At 43.7% G+C, this 16,677-nt stretch overlaps 2 protein-coding genes and 1 long non-coding RNA gene across 4 annotated transcripts in view; 1 reads left to right on the forward strand and 2 right to left on the reverse strand.

Moving 5' to 3' along the window:
• Window positions 1–5,288: 5,288 nt before the first annotated feature.
• Window positions 5,289–6,703, reverse strand: LOC129603851 (uncharacterized). 2 transcript variants are annotated; one of them, XR_008694081.1, is made up of 3 exons: window positions 6,315–6,703; window positions 5,581–5,868; window positions 5,289–5,334 (listed from the first exon to the last, which is right to left on the reverse strand). It is a non-coding gene; the product is annotated as an uncharacterized LOC129603851 (long non-coding RNA). The 2 variants fall into 2 exon arrangements; XR_008694080.1 differs by having other exon boundaries at window positions 6,331–6,552.
• Window positions 6,704–7,767: 1,064 nt separating this feature from the next.
• On the forward strand, window positions 7,768–10,245 carry LOC114844361 (carbohydrate sulfotransferase 12-like). The gene is made up of 6 exons (XM_029131683.3): window positions 7,768–8,454; window positions 8,534–8,677; window positions 8,821–8,993; window positions 9,121–9,258; window positions 9,346–9,647; window positions 9,737–10,245. Exons 2-6 carry the CDS (start codon window positions 8,557–8,559, stop codon window positions 9,975–9,977), a joined length of 975 nt encoding a protein of 324 aa, XP_028987516.1. The 5' UTR covers window positions 7,768–8,454; window positions 8,534–8,556; the 3' UTR covers window positions 9,978–10,245.
• Window positions 10,246–10,807: 562 nt separating this feature from the next.
• Window positions 10,808–16,677, reverse strand: part of sema4f (sema domain, immunoglobulin domain (Ig), transmembrane domain (TM) and short cytoplasmic domain, (semaphorin) 4F) — a 36,347-nt gene continuing 30,477 nt past the window's right edge. Inside the window, exons 4-15 of the mRNA XM_029131668.3 lie at window positions 16,310–16,408; window positions 15,644–15,755; window positions 14,486–14,605; window positions 14,250–14,404; window positions 13,995–14,176; window positions 13,737–13,878; window positions 13,434–13,647; window positions 13,232–13,341; window positions 12,985–13,136; window positions 12,819–12,874; window positions 12,493–12,683; window positions 10,808–12,205 (exon numbers count right to left, since the gene is read on the reverse strand). Of these exons, the coding sequence (XP_028987501.1) occupies window positions 11,516–12,205; window positions 12,493–12,683; window positions 12,819–12,874; window positions 12,985–13,136; window positions 13,232–13,341; window positions 13,434–13,647; window positions 13,737–13,878; window positions 13,995–14,176; window positions 14,250–14,404; window positions 14,486–14,605; window positions 15,644–15,755; window positions 16,310–16,408 (2,223 nt within the window). The 3' untranslated portion in view covers window positions 10,808–11,515. The remainder of the gene's footprint in view (window positions 12,206–12,492; window positions 12,684–12,818; window positions 12,875–12,984; window positions 13,137–13,231; window positions 13,342–13,433; window positions 13,648–13,736; window positions 13,879–13,994; window positions 14,177–14,249; window positions 14,405–14,485; window positions 14,606–15,643; window positions 15,756–16,309; window positions 16,409–16,677) is intronic.

Here is a 16,677-nt window from a genome sequence, read left to right on the forward strand (position 1 = left end):
ACAGTGGTTTTCCTTTCACTTTCTATTATAATACTGTCATTGTGTAGCTGTGCTGTGTTGTGTTGTATGTTCCATGTAAGTCACCGTTGGCAGCGTCTGATGGCAAATCAAACTGTTACTGACTGTGTCCTCTCTGCGCGCTTACTGCTGAATTAGATCCATTCAGAGCAGCGATGTCAGCAGCAGCTACGACCGGAAGTAGCTCAGCCCGAGGCCTGGTCTTCATCATCAGCCTCGTGTGCCTGGTTTGCGTTGTTAACGCAGACCAAGCGAAGGAACGACTGGTAACGAGTCTGTTTTACGAATGCACACTAACTTTATTAACTTTGAGCATTTTAATAAAGATCACATGTTAATGTTATACATGCATAAAGTTTTGTGACTGTGTGCTAAAAACTGTAAAAATTTAAAAAAGTATATAAATTATTAATTAGGCGGAGATGAGGGAGCAACTCACTAAAGTAGAAGAACTCATAGAGCACTGGAAGGTCAGTTGAACACTAATACAGCAATTAAAAGACAGAATTTAATGTGACCCCACAACAGACTTGTTGACCTGTTTAATTTTCTACCCTGCAGGTGAAAGTCGAGACAGAGCGCATAATCAACCTTGAGATGATGGATGGAAATGACGCCAGGATGAAATGTATCAGACAGCATTCACTCGCACCTGTGCAGCAAATGGAATCTATGGAGGACGCCTTAGGTTACAACAGAGTGTATGCAACGAAATCCTTCTCAAACATGGCGGCAAAGTTACAGGAGTTAGAATCAAGACTCGAGGACATGAAAGCGCAGCTAAGGTTCGCTGAGCACTTTGGCTTTGATTCGGAAAATATGATGTTTTAGCTTTTAGGTCAGTATTAGACTGTGGGTCAAATTTTCATGACAGCTTCTTTTATAGGCCGCTTTTATGTTAAACCTAAATCTGTGTGTAGAAAGTAGAACATACAGCAGCTCGGGTTTAACCATGTTTCAAAGCATAATTTGAAGTGATTTGATTTTTTTTTCTGCCAAATTTTACTTAGATTGCACTGGATTTTTAATAAAGTAGTTTTTAGTTCAAACACCAGGATTCGGTCTCTTCTTCAGGATCCTTCCATCAGGGAAGAAAGTTATGCTGATTCTAAGGGCCCACAAACTTTGGGGGCTTATAGAGACCAGCTTTATTAATAATAACATTATTATCAGTAATATATTAGATATCATATATTTGTCTATGGAAGAATACAGAAAAGAGTTTTCACAGCTCTGCTTCTTTGGTCAAATTTTACTTACTCCTCTCATTTACTGCATGGTTCTGTTCATCCTATAGAGTTGCTGCTCAGTGAAACAGTCTGATTGTAAATGGTTAAAGCAGCAGCATTTTTGCGGTCAACAAAGTGTAAACAGAAGGGTTTAACAACGTAGAAAGAGATAAGAAGGGCTTTTCCTCCTCATCTGGAAGACATTACAATATAACCAAAAGCTTACATTTTTCAAAATTTAAAACAGACTCCTCTGTAACATATCGTGTATTGTAGATAATTAGTCTGCATGTTTGGATGAAGATCACTAGAACTGGAACAACAGATTTATTTGATTATTAAACGCACTTGCAATCAGATTAATAATTAAATCCTACTGACTTCTACAGCTTCTTATTGTTTGGTTTCATCTTTTTCATTATACAGTACTGTAGTTTAGTTTTATAAGACAATATTTGGCATATGATATATGTTTGGACACTTTAAAAGGCTTAACATTATTTATATTACATACTTCACATTGTCTGCATGTTCAGGGGCTGGTAGAGAATTAAAAGAAGTGCAGTAGGAAATCAATAAAAAAAAACACAAATACAAAAATGTCAGCTACTATTGTGGAAATTCCCAATAAAGAAGCTTATGAGAGAGTTGTCTTTTGTTTAATTTATTGTAATAACAACAATAATATTTGTAAAGGAAATTGAAACATTGATGTGCACAGTCAATAACCCAAAGACCAGCTGGGGAAATCAAAACATACTGTACACCACAAAGGTTCAGTATAAGGCAAGGAGCCCAAAATGCCCTTTGTCTCTTTCCTGGCAGGGTGGACCCTCTCTCTGATCCAGTTAAATTGAATATTACCACCTTATCTCTGTCGCCGTATTTGGAGATGTTTTCCATTCTTTCACCTGATACCACTGGCACCTCGCTATCTGAAAGAAGGAGCAAGACAAGATAGGAGACAAACAGGGAGAGCTTCTCAGCCTTGAGTTTGGGGAGTGAGATAGGAGCCAGACAGAAACAACCATAAACCACACTCAGTCTATGCAACATGTAAGACACACAAAACTGATGTATGATGAGCAAAATTGCATACGTAAGGAACATGTAAGCTGAATACACCAAGCGTAAACTATATCATAACAGTATATGATAATAATTATGATATATGATAAGGATTTTTTTCTATTACGTTTCCCCTTTTGATTACGCATTAATCAAAAATTCAAGAAAAACAATTGCAAAAAAGTCCTATTGTGTTTCAATAAAACATCCTAGCAAGTGTATAATTTCATTTAAATTCAAAATACACCTTCACACAAATGCAAGTACTGTATGGAGAAATGGTTGGAGCTGTTTTTGTGGGTAGTTATACAAGAATAACCCCTGTGTAAGCCAGTGAAAAAGAAGCCATAACCATGTTCTGCTACCAACATGTCTAGAGCCATTCTGTTCTGCCATGTCTTCATGCCTCCAATTGTAACATTGCTGAAACACTGTTGATTTTAATAGATATAGTTTTAGTTGAAGGTTACCCCCCCCCCCCCCCCCCCCCCCCCCCCCCCCCCCCCCCCCCCCCCCCGCTATTTGGGGGGCCAAATAGAAAAAGTTTAAAAAAACTTTAAGACAGGCTGGCAACTCAAAATGCAGGAAAACAAAACTGCGAATTGCAGTAAAAAACTAGAAGTCTGGTTTTAAAGCACTAAATATATGAACTGAAAATCACTGTAGCTTCCATGAGAAAACAGACAGTTTTAAATGTACTGTCTAGCATGGTAACTAAAGGACAGATCTTGTAGGATCTTTCACATTTACTAAATGAAAACCTGTTCAGCATAATTAATTTTTTTCTGAATTGACGCGACTACTAGAACACTGAGCTCTGACTTTGTCCTGATCCCAGGGATTCCACACTGCCGGGGAGCTACTTCTGTTGTAATCTGTCTAAATCCATCAGTGCCTAGATTCATTATTATAATCACAGGCTGATTGTGTGACCTTTGACCCTTTAGGTCTGTTTATGCTCATGGAGTATGTATGCTGTCAGTTTATAGGTTGATGACTTACAATGAACTAAGAAGACAACTACACAGTCAATTTACCAACAGTGATATCTAGTGGCTGTTGGTGCAATATCAGGAAGCAAAGATAATTCGATTGTTTTTACAGAAATAGAAAAGAAACAAACAAAACAGCTGTAATATCAGAGCATGAATAGAGTGTTTCACATATGAATTGGCTTTGATTCAGAATATATGTTTTAGCTTTTATGTCAGTATTAGACTGTGGGTCATATTTTCATAGTCACAGCTTCTTTTAAATGCCACTTTTATGTCAAACTTAAGTCTGTGTGTAGAAAGTAGAACATACAGCAGCTCTTTGTTGGAAAGTTGCATTAATGATTGAAACATTCTATTTTGCTGATTTGCTGTGACCTCGTTAGCTGCGGCCTTGGAAGGCTAAGGAAGTTTTCTCCTATCTGCTCTGCAGGAACAGGGAGTACTTGTGTGTAGCATCTTTATCTGATGTGCTTAGTGGACAACAACTCTATTTCTTTTCTTCAGTGAGAGGAATTTGCCTTTCTGTAAACTGTTCACTCAAAACCCGAAGAAGGTCTCAATTGATTGTGTCTCTTTTATTTAAGAAGTACAACGGGAATTCACAATTTCCCTAACACTCTACATGCATCTGTATGGGTTTAACTGTGTTCCAAAGCATAATGAATGATTTGAAGATAATTGTAATTAACTAGTTTACAACTTGAAGCTTACACTGGTGTTGCTACTTTTCTTGTATTACGCTGGACATTTGATAAAGTATGATTAATAAAGTCAAATTCAGCCTCTTATTTAGGATTCTGCGAATAAATCAGACTTTATTCACAAACTCTTCTCTCTTTTACTGGAAAAGTTGTCCCAGTTATCCCAAATAAATAGGGTCCAATGAGCTTCCACACAGACGTGGCAAACGCTTATCACCAACAACCTTGAACTCTGAAGTCTGTCAGTGGATACATGGAAACATCACCTGGTTGAGAGTGATTTGGGTACAAATAATGAGCAGTTATGATTGACTGGTAATAACTGACAATTATACAGATGATGTTAGTTTACTTTATTAAAGGATTAAGGATTAGGTTCATGTGGTCTCAGTGCAGTCGCTGAATTGAGATTTGTTTGTCACTGTTATGCACTGTTTGTTTTTTTGGTTAATCATCAAATATGTTTATTTTCAACAAGCATGGCAATATTTACCAAATACAAACCAGTTCAACATAATTTGAAGTACACTTTTCTGAACAGACTTGACTACTAGACCCTTCAGCTCGATCTTTATTCTGATCCCAGGGATTTGACCCTGCACGTAACTACACCTGATGAACGTAGTCTGCAGTTCATTAGTGCCTAAATTCATTTTTGTAATCCCAGGTTGTGTGATTGTGTGACCTTTGACCCTTTGGGTCTGTTTCTGCATGTGGAGTACCTATGCTATCAGTACACAGGTTTATCACTTACAAACTGAGATGAAAAAACACACATAGTCACTTTACAAGCAGTGACATCTAGTGGCCATTGGTGCAAACATCAGGAAGCAAATTTAACCTTAATCAGGTTAAAGTTTCTACAGGAATTAACAAATCAGCTGTACTATCACAGCATGAAAAGGGTGTTTCACACACTTCAGTGGGAAACGCATCTGAAAGATAAAGGGGTCAATATTCTAACATTTTCCTTTTCCTGATTATAAGACATATCGGATACATTCTTTTCTAAATACACTAAGAATGAATCAGGCAAGTTTTAATGCAACAGAATTTTTATTGTGATTTTACTGCATGACTCTGAAAATACAAAACATAGGCAAAAGTCAATGAAACCGTTCAGGCTAAAGACAACTCAGGATAAAATTAAAATACTTGATTATATATGGCAGGAACATAAGTACAGACAAAGATGCTAAAATGGATTCATCAATAAACACAAAGCTACTTTAAAGGCTTCTTTCATCCAAACGCTTCACGATTCCTTTAACCCAGGGCAGATTCGGGTCCACACAAATGTGACGAAAATGTGTAGTCACAAAGCTGAAAAATAGAAACATGTACAAATATGATGGTCTGTATAGAAAACTATACAACAAATTTCACCTTTCAAAAGAGGAGTTTTATTTATTTTAATAATGACCCCTTTTTTCGCAATGTTTAGAAAGGTCAGTGCTCCAGATACACGGTATTAGTGGGAAAAGGTTAGCTCTGCTGTGTACACAAAGTACAATTAATTAAATTTAATATTGTAGTAAAAGTTTCAATTTTAAGTGGTGGTCAACTTACATGACCGCAGGTTTTTCGCATTGCTCATCTGTTCGAAAATACGACTGAATTAAGTCTTTTTTGATTCTTCTTAGGTAGTAGGTGAAGCAGCATTCAAGCGGAACTGAAGACCAGGAAATTAAACTATGCTTTATAAAAATAAATATTCTTCAACGTGTAACACATCAAATTCACAGCCTATATAAATAAGGCTTTTGGAGTTGTTCCTACACTGGCAGACCACCGTGGACGCTGCCAGGATGCAGAGCAGGAGGATGAGACCAGTCTTCATGATGACCTGATGTTTTTCTGGAAATAAAGGTCAAATACTTAAAAACTAGTAACTAAGAGTATTTTTACATTGAATTCAATTCAGGCTGTTTATATAGATTCAGTGAGGCAGTGTTTGGTTCTCATGATGGTAAGTGATCAGAGAAGTGGCCCTGTTTGCATGAAAATAATGTTGATAAAGGTAACTCTTCTGGCTTTTTCCTGTCACGGGTCACCAAATCATGCTTGTTATTAGCAAGCTTTTACACCAGATGCCCTTCCTGATGCAACCCTTCTTTTTATCCGACCGGATAAATGGAGACTTAATCCGTCCGAAGCCACTGGCTTGCAGTTCCTGTGGCTAGATTCAAACCTGAGACCTGGGCATCAGCTGCTCCACGTTTTAACCACTGAGCCAAACAGCACATAAAAATAATGTAGATTAACTTCAATATTTGTAAAGTCAATGAATGGATGAAACTCACATGCAGGACAACTTACTTTTAGATGTCTTGTGTGACTGTAGAGTACAGCCACTCAGTGTTTATTCTCTGCCCAACTCTAAAAATAAATAGTGTAACCACACCAAAAATGTTAAAGAGATCCGTAATACAGCGCAAAATGCAGTGGAAAGCTTATTTTAACTGGATTAGGGTTGGCTGTCTAACAGAAGACAACCCACCCATGACTGAGCAGAGCCATACAGGGCGGATCAGGACCAATAAACAGTCCAAAGGGGCAGAAGCAGCAGAAGTCTATCAAACATTACTTTTTCTAGGATTAGATTCATGTTCATGTTGTTTCAGGTCAGCATTTTACATTCATTACAACACTTGCAATAAAAATATTTGCTTTAATGTTTACTCCCAAGTAAATAGTTTACTGTAGCAGTCATTTGGTCAGTCCCTCTTAATCCTAAAGCCTTGACTTTAGTGAGACTTGTCCCAAAGTGATCCCAGGGATTCAACAAATGTTTGCCTTGAATCATTTATTTACCTGAACCAAAGTAACCAGGTGAGTCTGATTTTTGGTGACTGGTGAAACCTTTGAGCTTCGGCTGCAAACATAAAACTTTCTGCCCCTTGGCAGCTGAATCTCAAGTGCAGTCATGAAAGAAGTCAATATTGTTTTTTAGGTGACAGGTGAATCAATGGATCAGAGATCATCCCCAAATATCCCAAACTCTAAACCCCCATGTAGCAACTTGCTGTACTACATTAACATCTTAGAGTAACCAGCTACTTATATCAAATGAGCCTGAAAGTGCAGCATTGGACACATACAGTACAAGACTTGGAACCATCTGTGAAGGAAGTGTCAGCTATTCATTTGAGATACAAACCATTTTTCTGGCACCAGACCTCTAAAATCTGGATCAGTGGGAAGTAATACGCAGACTAAAATTAAATTTTATAATGATATATTCAGTGATCATCAGCCACATAATCCATAACACAACAGTTTGTATTAATCACTCCAGCGACCAATTAATACGGCAGCATAACAAGCAGTAGAACACATACACTGTCACCAAACATGAGCAAAATTAAATGTATACACAATAAAACAACGATTGCACTGTGGGCCATTTGCATTGCACACATGCACAATGTGATTAATGGTTTAACGGGAGCAGCTCTGTTTGTAAAGTCTGACAGCTGCCAAAGAAAAGACCTTTAATCTCCCCTTCAGACACTTGGGATGTAACAGTCTGTCACCGAAGGAGCTGCTCAGAGACCACTGCATCATACGGAGGGTGGGAGTCGTTCTTAAGCAAGAATCAGGACCAGATGAGATGCTGTCGCTTCAACATGCCATTCTTAAATAGTGCTGCTCATAGGAACAGTCTGCTCTGACCTTATCTGTCCACTCTCCAACGTCCTTTTCTGGATGGTCACTGGTGTTAGAAGAGAGTTGATTTATTCATAAATTCAGCACGAACCACTAATTTCAGTGTAAGGGCGTTTTCTGTCCAGTAGATGGCAGAGGAGAGTTTGCCTTCAGTTCAACTTCTGCACCCCGAACATCGTTCTCATTGGACTGCTCTGAAGTGTCTGGTTTCATGGTTAACCTCTGCACTGCTGTTGCTGGACCGTCCCAGGTGCAGGCGTAACAAAAGTCTAGTGGGATGTTATGGTTGCTATGGAAACGGCTGTGATGGGTCTTACCGCTGTCAGTTAATAGGAGGATCAGCTCAGTTTACAATGTAGTTAAATGACGGATGATGATTCTATTCCACTCCAGACTTTGACAGCAGAAGTTACGTATTTATGTTTGTAGCAGGATGAATGAGGACAAGATGTTCACTGTGAGATCTTTATTTTTATCATTATTTTTGGCTCGTTTTTCGACTTTGTGAACCATCTAGAACTACTTTAGCAGAGCCTAAAACCTAAAATCGAGCTCAACAAACACATATGGTTTAATGATCTCAGCATGGCAGTAGAAGAAGGAGAACCAGTCAGTCCTGTTTGAATCTAAATGTGCACACACACACACACACAGGTCAAAATCTGGCTGTTGCACCTCCTATAAATTGAAGCTCTGAGTAGGGTAGAAACAGTGTCAAGGTACGCTGAGGTACGATCAACGCGCTCTAACTCCAGAGAGACACTTAGTACCAAGGTGAGTAATGAGCCTGACTGTGTGACACTTGGTTTGGTAGCTGAATGAATAAAGACTAATCTCTATTACTTCCCCACAGGTCACAGGTTGAGCTCTGTAGTGATGGCAGCTTGCAGAAGATTCCTCCTCTCCCGCAGATTTCTGGGACTTCTGGGATTTCTGGCAGTTACATTTCCCATCATGTTGTCCCTTCAGCAAATGGACATGACACAACAAACGACAGGTGCAAACTGTTCATGTGCGACTATACAGTAAATAGATCTGTACAGTAAATAGATCTGTACAGTAAATAGATCTGTACAGTAGATGGATGGACAGAATGTTGGGAGAAACGCCGCATTAACATTTTCCTGTTTCTCATCACAGAGAAGATGCATCGCACACAAAACCTGAGAAAGCAGCTGTTGAATGAAACATGTGACGGTGAGAAAGAGGCATTTTCAGACGGGAAGCACAGTTTAGACGACATGAGTTTTAAGGAGCTGGACAACTTCATCGTGGATGACGCTCGTGGTATCATCTACTGCTACATTCCCAAGGTGAATGCACTGATGGCCTGCACAAATCTAACCTCCACCTCCTGATCATCGCAGAGCTTTATGTAACTGGCTGATCAGATATGTTTGTTCATAAGCATCATAAACAGCTCGTTCTTTCTATCTACAGGTTGCATGTACCAGCTGGAAACGGTTTATGTTTGTCCTTAAGCAGAACAAGCTCGATCTGGACCTCATGTCTTTACCTGATTTCTTCCACACGGACAATTTCACTCTCCTGAGCAGTTTTTCAAGAGCAGAGATCAGGGTGAGTCTGTAAGTGACACATCAGAGGCTGATTCAGTCGGCTCAGGTTTGTGTGACATAGGTTCTGACACTTATGTTCTGACCACAGGCAAAGCTGAAGCACTACACTAAGTTCCTGTTTGTGCGGGACCCATTCGTCCGTCTCATCTCCGCCTATAGAGACAAGATCCAGAACTATGAGGACTACTATGAAAAGATTGCCTACAGCATTCTTCATCGCTATGGCAACCTCTCCCAGTCATCACAGACAGCAACCAAGGCTTTTGCATCAGGGGTGCGCCCTTCATTTTACAACTTTGTCCAGTACCTGCTGGACCCACAGACGCAGAAACAGCCCTTTGACCCTCACTGGAATCAGATGCACCGCTTGTGCCAGCCCTGCCTCATACAGTAAGGATGGAAAGTTATTCTACCATAAATAAACTTTAAACTTTGTTTGCTGAGCTGGAAGTTCATCCAGCTCTCTTCTTTCCTCCCAGGTATGATTTCATTGGCCATGAGGAGACTCTTCAGGAAGATGCTGATTTCCTGCTGAAGATCTTGGATCTGGACAGCGACATCAAGGTCCCTCCTGTCTATGATAATGTGACTACCACTATTTCTGTGTGGGACTGGTTTAAAACAGTGCCCCTAGAGGACAGGAGGAGGCTGTACAAGCTCTACGATGAAGACTTCACACTGTTTGGTTACAGGAGACCAACTGAATTACTGGATGCTTGAGATTAAGTCATGACTTATACCATGTAACCCAGACAATATTTGACAAGTGGGCATCCTCACTGATGAACAATATATTTATGTTTAAAAACTCTATTTAGCCAATGTTATTACAAAACTGCATTAAAAACCAGAAACAGATTAGGTATTATATTACCGCTTGGTGCTGGGTTTTTAATTATATAGTTTGTTTTAATCATGTTTGATGAACACCTACTGTTGATGACATTTTACACTGATCTGATAATAAATAAACTAAAAAAAATCAAAATGTGTCTATTAGTGGATGGAGTAACAGAATAAAACTCACAGGTTATCTTAGTAAAGGATTTGAGCCAAGGCAGGAGGCAGGTCACATTCCCCAGTCATACAGTGTGTAAGACACATCATGCATTAGACTTGGAAGAAATATTTGTCTTGAAACTTCATTCAGAAATCAAAATCTTGTAGGTACGTTTTTGACTGAGGCTCAGTTGCTTAATTGACAGTTTAGATTTAAAGGTTTGTTTTTTTTTAAGGTGAAGTGTTGGAGAGCGTTGTTGCACACAGTAACTGCTGGAGAATCCAGACAGACAAAGCAAATTCAGCGTAGTACAAGAAGTGTGAAGCACCTACAGTAGTGCTGTACCTAGCAACAAGCAAAAGCAGGTTTTATTTATTTCCATCCCCTGTAGGTTATTTCCCAGACGATTCAAACAGCTCAGGATGATTACTGTCCCTGGCTTCTGTTGTTGGTGGTGAAGCTAAGCATCTTCTGCGCTCATTGATCGGATGAGACTGTGTTTCCAAAGTAAGTCGCTCAGTCTGGATCCATTCAAAACCGTGATACCAGCTTAGGTTAGATTTTTAGCTTTTATTATAAAGCAACATGACCAAACTCATACATTTAAGACCAAATCCACACACGCAGAACAAGGTGAGGGTGTCTCCGTCGAGGGGAGGTCCATTCCGAGGCTCACGTGACGTTCGCCCTCTGTCTCTCACTCGTCCACACTGACACTAGTCTCACTGGGGAGCGTGATTACTGTGAGCCGCCTGGGTCGGGTCTGTTTAAAGCCAGGACGGGCCTGTGGATCAGCGGTCCTTTGGTGCTTCTAGGCCCCTACAGCTCTGGGCTGTGAGTTTGTTCTCCAGCGCCACCGTTGGGAAGGAATCAGGCAATGAACAGCAGAGATGAAGCAGGAAGACATTATGGCTTTTCCGCGTCTACTCGCGCAGACATTTCATCTTTGAGTCTTTCTCTCTCGCTTCTCTCATGGCCATAGTAAACTTGAGGCTTGGTATATTTACATTTCTTATTTACACATTTGTTCACACCAGCGGGTCCCGTCCTGAGTAGCTCTCAATAAATAGTCTGTCCCAACACTGTGATGTGCTCTATGGCTCCACCGCACATCTCATGCTTAGACATAAACGTGTATACTTCTCTGTCGCCTCGCCTCGTGCTCTGTTGGCAAAGGCTGTTTTCGCATTTTCGCATGAGTTCGTTTGGAGAATGCAAAACTATGCAGTCAATAGTTAACAGTTGAGTCGCCGCCTCTTCATATCGAGCTCTCCTCACACGGAGCGAGCGGCGCCCCTGATTTAAACATGGTTATCTTTGCGAGCTCATCCTCTAGTCCTTTCATCCCCTCTCGTAACCCGTCCCTGAGCGGCTCCCCCAGACCCCCCCCCACCCCCGACTCCCTCTCCCCCGTTTTCCCGTCCATCATGTCTGGAGCAAAAATTTCCGTGGGAAACTTCCCGCTGCCGCTGGTGTTGCAGTTGCCGTGCAGGCTGGTGCCGTGGCCGTTGCTCGGGTTGCGGTGGATCAGGTTGTTGCCGTAGCTGTTGCCGGGGTGGCCGCCGTTGCCATGGTTACTGAGGAGGGTGCTCGTCGTGTTCGTCGTCGCCGTCCCGTTTCGCTTTTCTGGGAATCCGTCGAACGTCATGCTGTCGCTGCTGGGGGACTGTTGGGTGGCCGAGGAGCCCAGCAGGCCGGGGCCCTTCCCGGACGACAGCGAGTTATCGGGCAGGTGGTTTCCCTGGCGACCGCTGCCGCGCCGCCGGTTTATGACAAACACGACGGACAGGCTGAGCAGCACGCCCAGGCAGAAGAAAAGGATGTAGACTGCGAGAATATGCCGGGTGCCGCCCGCCGCCACTGCTTCCCGTGTGGTGGGATCGCTGAGAGTCAGGTGAAAGGCTGCTCTGCGGCAGGGGGTGGGGTCTCTGGCGCCCGGTTCCACCTCCTGAAGAGAAGAAAAAGATGCGTTAGAGTTTAACGTAAAATACCAAACACTGTTTCTTTGTGTTCACATCTAACTTTATATGTTGTTTATTAAGTGGGACCTATTGTTTTGGGCGAGACCTCGGTCACAGTGACCTCAGATAAAGCAGGGGCAGCTTGTTTTGTCCGTGGAGCTGCTCAGGATGCGAGCGGGGAGTCAAACGCTCGCTGAAGGTCGAGGGGGGCGCGCGACTCCGCCCCTCTGACAGACAGAGTAGCAGTCGCCAGCGCTGTGTGGTTGCTGCGTACCTGGCAGGTGCAGACGTATCTGCCCAGGTTTTCCTCGGTCACGGTCACCTCCAGGTCAGAGTGGTGCTGCCTGGTGAGCCGGTGGGGGGGGTGCTCCCAGCTGCAGGGCCGGGGAGACAGCTGCACGCACGGCAGCAGCAGGCGGAGGCCGAGGAAAACTCTCAGCTCCCGGGGGAACGGGGCGCAGCGTCCTGCGGGGAGAGCCAGGACGTGAGACAGGGCCGCGTACGGTACCACGCAGCTCTGACTGCAGCAAACACCTCTGATCCGCTGAATAAGGGAAACTCGTGAAAACCTGATCGGTGAGCTATGAGTGAGGAACTCACCCTCCTGCACGTTACATTTCCTCAAGGCATCGTCAACTGTTTCATCCGAACCCGACCTAAACGTAAGAAACGAAAGTCCCACTTTAGTCATGGTCATTTATTTAGTTAATACAATACATGGTGACTTGGTTTAGATTTTTAATGCTTTTGACTCAGTGTCACTCACTGTCCTCCCGTGGTCCTGCAGGCTTCCTGATCTGGGTCCCACACGCAGCCCAGCCCTCTGGCCCGGGCGCACGCCTCACAGTCGGGGTACAGCGAGCAGCCTTCGGCCCGGATGCGGGCCAGCGACAGAGGGCTGCCCACCAGAGCCTGGCCCTGGAAGCACAGACAGGACAGAGAACAATGATGCCACCGCAGGGGAACACGTGACGGCTGCGCGTGAACTGTGGCTACGGAGGCGCATCCTCTACCTTGTGCAGGAATATGTTGTTAATAGGCTCCTGTGAGCTGAAGAGAGGCATCTCCCGCAGCAAGGTGGTGTTCTGGCCAACCACCTCCACCTGATGGAGCTCCCCACGGTCTGCAACGCATCAATATCTCACTTAGTCTGACTGTCTTTAGCCACTGACCATTGGCTGCTGTTGTGTCCTCCTCTCCCCGCATCCTCCTCACCTGTTCCAAGGTGCAGCACCAGGCCGCCGGGCTCGTCGCCGCCGCCTGTCTGGCTCACAGCCAACTTGGTGTAGCCGACGCCCTGACGCACCAGCAGGGGCGCCGCGCTCACGCTGTTCTCCATCAGAGGGTGGTCTCTGACGAACGTCAGCACCTTGTCGGGCAGCTTTAGCGACGACTCGAATCCCTCGGCTTTCAGCTCCGTGTTCAAACACTACAAGGTGACGGAGGGGAGATGCTTTTTTTGTATTACACTGTGCAGGAGTGCGGTAGAAGCCATAACGCGTGGTTTAGAACCGGCACCTGTCCAGGCCTTGGTGTGGGAACCGGTTCAGGGTTGATCCAGTTCTCGCAGTTTTTCTTCAGCTCCTTGAAGGGTCCGTCCATCACTTTGTTGATGTCAGACAGACTGAAAACACACACCGCCGACAGCTGCTCGCTCTCCCTGAGGGAAGAAAGTTATCAAAGTTCACCTTCGATGAAACAAGCGCTCCTCTTCCTCTATGATCTCACAGCTGGCTAGCTTCTTAAAGCAATGGCGTCATATGAAAGCCGTGGTACCACTGGGAGGTGAAGAGCCCGTAGAAGTGCGTGCTGCTGGGCTCGCCCTGCGTGTGCTGCATGGTGTAGACGTCGGTCAGGATGTTGTAGCGCTGGCCGCTGGGTTTGTCCTCGCAGACCAGCTGAGCCTTCAGAAAGGTCGTCCACCGCCTCTGCAGGGTCTTCATGCCCCCGACGTCAGACTGAGCGGACGGGAGGAGAGGGATGAGCCCAGTGGAAATTCAGTCGAGAGCAATGAATGAGTGGAGACGTTACCTTGCAGACGCGCGCCACCCTCGGGACTTTGACTTTGGTGTAAAGGTCATACTCTTTGGCCACCTCAGTGAAGAAGAAGTAGATCTTGTCGTCGTCTCCACTTGGGTCGGAGACCGCTGACTGCTCTATGAAGGCGGAGCTCACAAACTCTGGGTCTAAAGGACACGCGCATGCATGTGGTTTTCTGCCGTGTGATGAAAACGATGAAAAGTGGGCGTGCGAGCTGCGTCTCTCACCGCTGAGCCAGTTGATGGATCGTTCCGTTCGGATGCGCTCCTGCTCTGGGCCCGTTGCACGGGAGATGTCGAACAGCGTTCCCAGGAAGTTACTGGTGGCGGCTGTGTACAGGATCCCACCTGAGGCCGAGCAGATCGAGATCAAAGAAGCGTTTGTTTTATCCAGCTGCTCGCACGCATTGGTCACAAAACCCTTCGCACTCTTCAGCAGGAGTGCATGTCAGCTGAGCAGTTCATCAACAGTTCAGCGAAAGTCAAACCTGTGATTAGACTCAACAATACCTGCACCTGACGGCGCTGACAGTAAAGGAAGGAACACACCGTGCCACAGATCAGTACTCACAGGTCGCTTTAAACGAGCACCGATGAAAATGCTCATGCAACCACAGAGTTACTGTACGGAACATGAACGTGCTGCTGTTAAACCAGTACCTAGACAACCCACGTCCTTTAGGGACAAATAGTTCAGTATAGTTCAATAGTTCAGTAGTAAGACTCAAATAGGAAATGTATTTCCACATTTACCTGTGAATATTTATAGAGAAAAAAATTTCAAAATAGTCTTGATATTGTTCAAAATAGGTCGACACTAGATCCAGAAAAGAAACAGCAGAACAAATTTTTAAATAATCAAGAAAAACTAAGGGAACATAAAGCTGGACAAAATAGGCCTGCAATAGTCAGGAGGGAGATGAAGGGGTGAGTCCTCAAAGCTACAACAATACAGTGTCACACGCTGACTGACCCCATTCAGCACCATCTCTAGCACCAGCACAGCTGTCTGTCTGCTGGGTTTGTCTGCTAACATGAAGGTGCTGCACGTGTCACACGCAGCTGCTTCACTTAATATAATAATGGGTCTTGTGGTTATGGTTCGACAAACCAGTTGTGGAATCTCACTCCAAGCTTTCCTAAAAGGTTGTCAGCCCAGTTGGCGACAAAACACACCGAGCAGTACTCACTGTACGTACACAGTTAAAATGTTAACGACACATGACTGACAGTAATCAAACGCAATGCACATAGCACATTTCACACATTTCAACAGAGAGTAGACGAGACGTGATTGGCTCCTTGTGGGCTTCTGTTCAGGGGCTTCTCCAGAGTTTTAACAGTCGTGACCAAGGCAAACAACAGACAACCAGTTAACCATCTTACCTGCCATAACAGCTGTGTAATGCTGACTGGGCTCGAACGGGCACTTGCCCTTGCCCGTCTCCATCTTCACCCCTCCGTCCTCCGCTTTCTGCAGAGTGAAGGAGGAGAGCTCCTGCAGGGACACAGAGGAGGACACGCAGGTTTGAACCGCAAAGGCAATAAGGAGTTGGTTAATCTTTAATAGCAATTAGCTTCCACCCATCCATTCTCCTAAAATGCTTTTCCCGTTAAGGGTTGTGTAGGTGCCGGAGCCGTCACAGGTCATGAAAGGGCCAATTCATAGAAACAGACGACCACTCCCGTAAAGTCCCCAGTTAACTGTGCTGCACATTTAGAGGATTTGTTTTCTAATTCCATTACAGTAAAACGTGCCGGTTTTAATCTGACATTTCCTTTTTACCTTGTGGTTAGTCACACGTCTTAAATCAGCAGATAACCTGCTGGGAAAATGTCACAAAGCTTCTAAAAGCTTTTGTTGCTTGGCTGGCGCCAAACAGTAATTAAAGAGTTCGAGTGACGTCCGCAAAAGTGTTAGAATGTGAATAAATGCACTGAAGTAGCGTGATAAGCATGTGTGTGAGTCCCTCTGTCTGGTTGTGAATGAGTCTGAGAGCACGTCATTCACTTCCAGCTTTCAGCGGTCCGCCTAAAAACAAATGTACGAACCAGGAAGGCACACTGGGGGTCAAAGGCGTAGGTGCCACACACGTAGACGCGTCCATCTCCTAAGAACTCCAGCAGGCGGATGTAGTTATAGCAGTCGACCTGCAGGGGGACACAGACACCCAGAAGTAAAGACAAACCGCAAGACCTGAACTGTAGGATATAGAAATAAAGTTTTAGATTTAGTTTGTATGTCTCCATTTGTTGCAGTCAAGAAGCATTAAAAAAATGTAACAAATGAACACAATTTAAGATGATACGTAAGACTAATACTGTAGCTGCTTCAATACAAACAAAATAATTATTAGATAACATTGTATACACAATTTTCACACATCGTTGAATATGTTTCTTCATATTTGAGTGTTTTT

This window comes from Betta splendens, chromosome 2 (genome assembly GCF_900634795.4).
Source record: "Betta splendens chromosome 2, fBetSpl5.4, whole genome shotgun sequence".
Taxonomy (NCBI): domain Eukaryota; kingdom Metazoa; phylum Chordata; class Actinopteri; order Anabantiformes; family Osphronemidae; genus Betta; species Betta splendens.

Coding starts and splice junctions, on each gene's coding strand:
- LOC114844361 (XM_029131683.3), top strand. CDS start 8,557: ATGGCAGCTTGCAGAAGATTCCTCCTCTCCCGCAGATTTCTGGGACTT. Junction 8,678..8,820: donor CATGACACAACAAACGACAG/GTGCAAACTGTT, acceptor TTCTCATCACAG/AGAAGATGCATCGCACACAA. Junction 9,259..9,345: donor TTTCAAGAGCAGAGATCAGG/GTGAGTCTGTAA, acceptor TTCTGACCACAG/GCAAAGCTGAAGCACTACAC.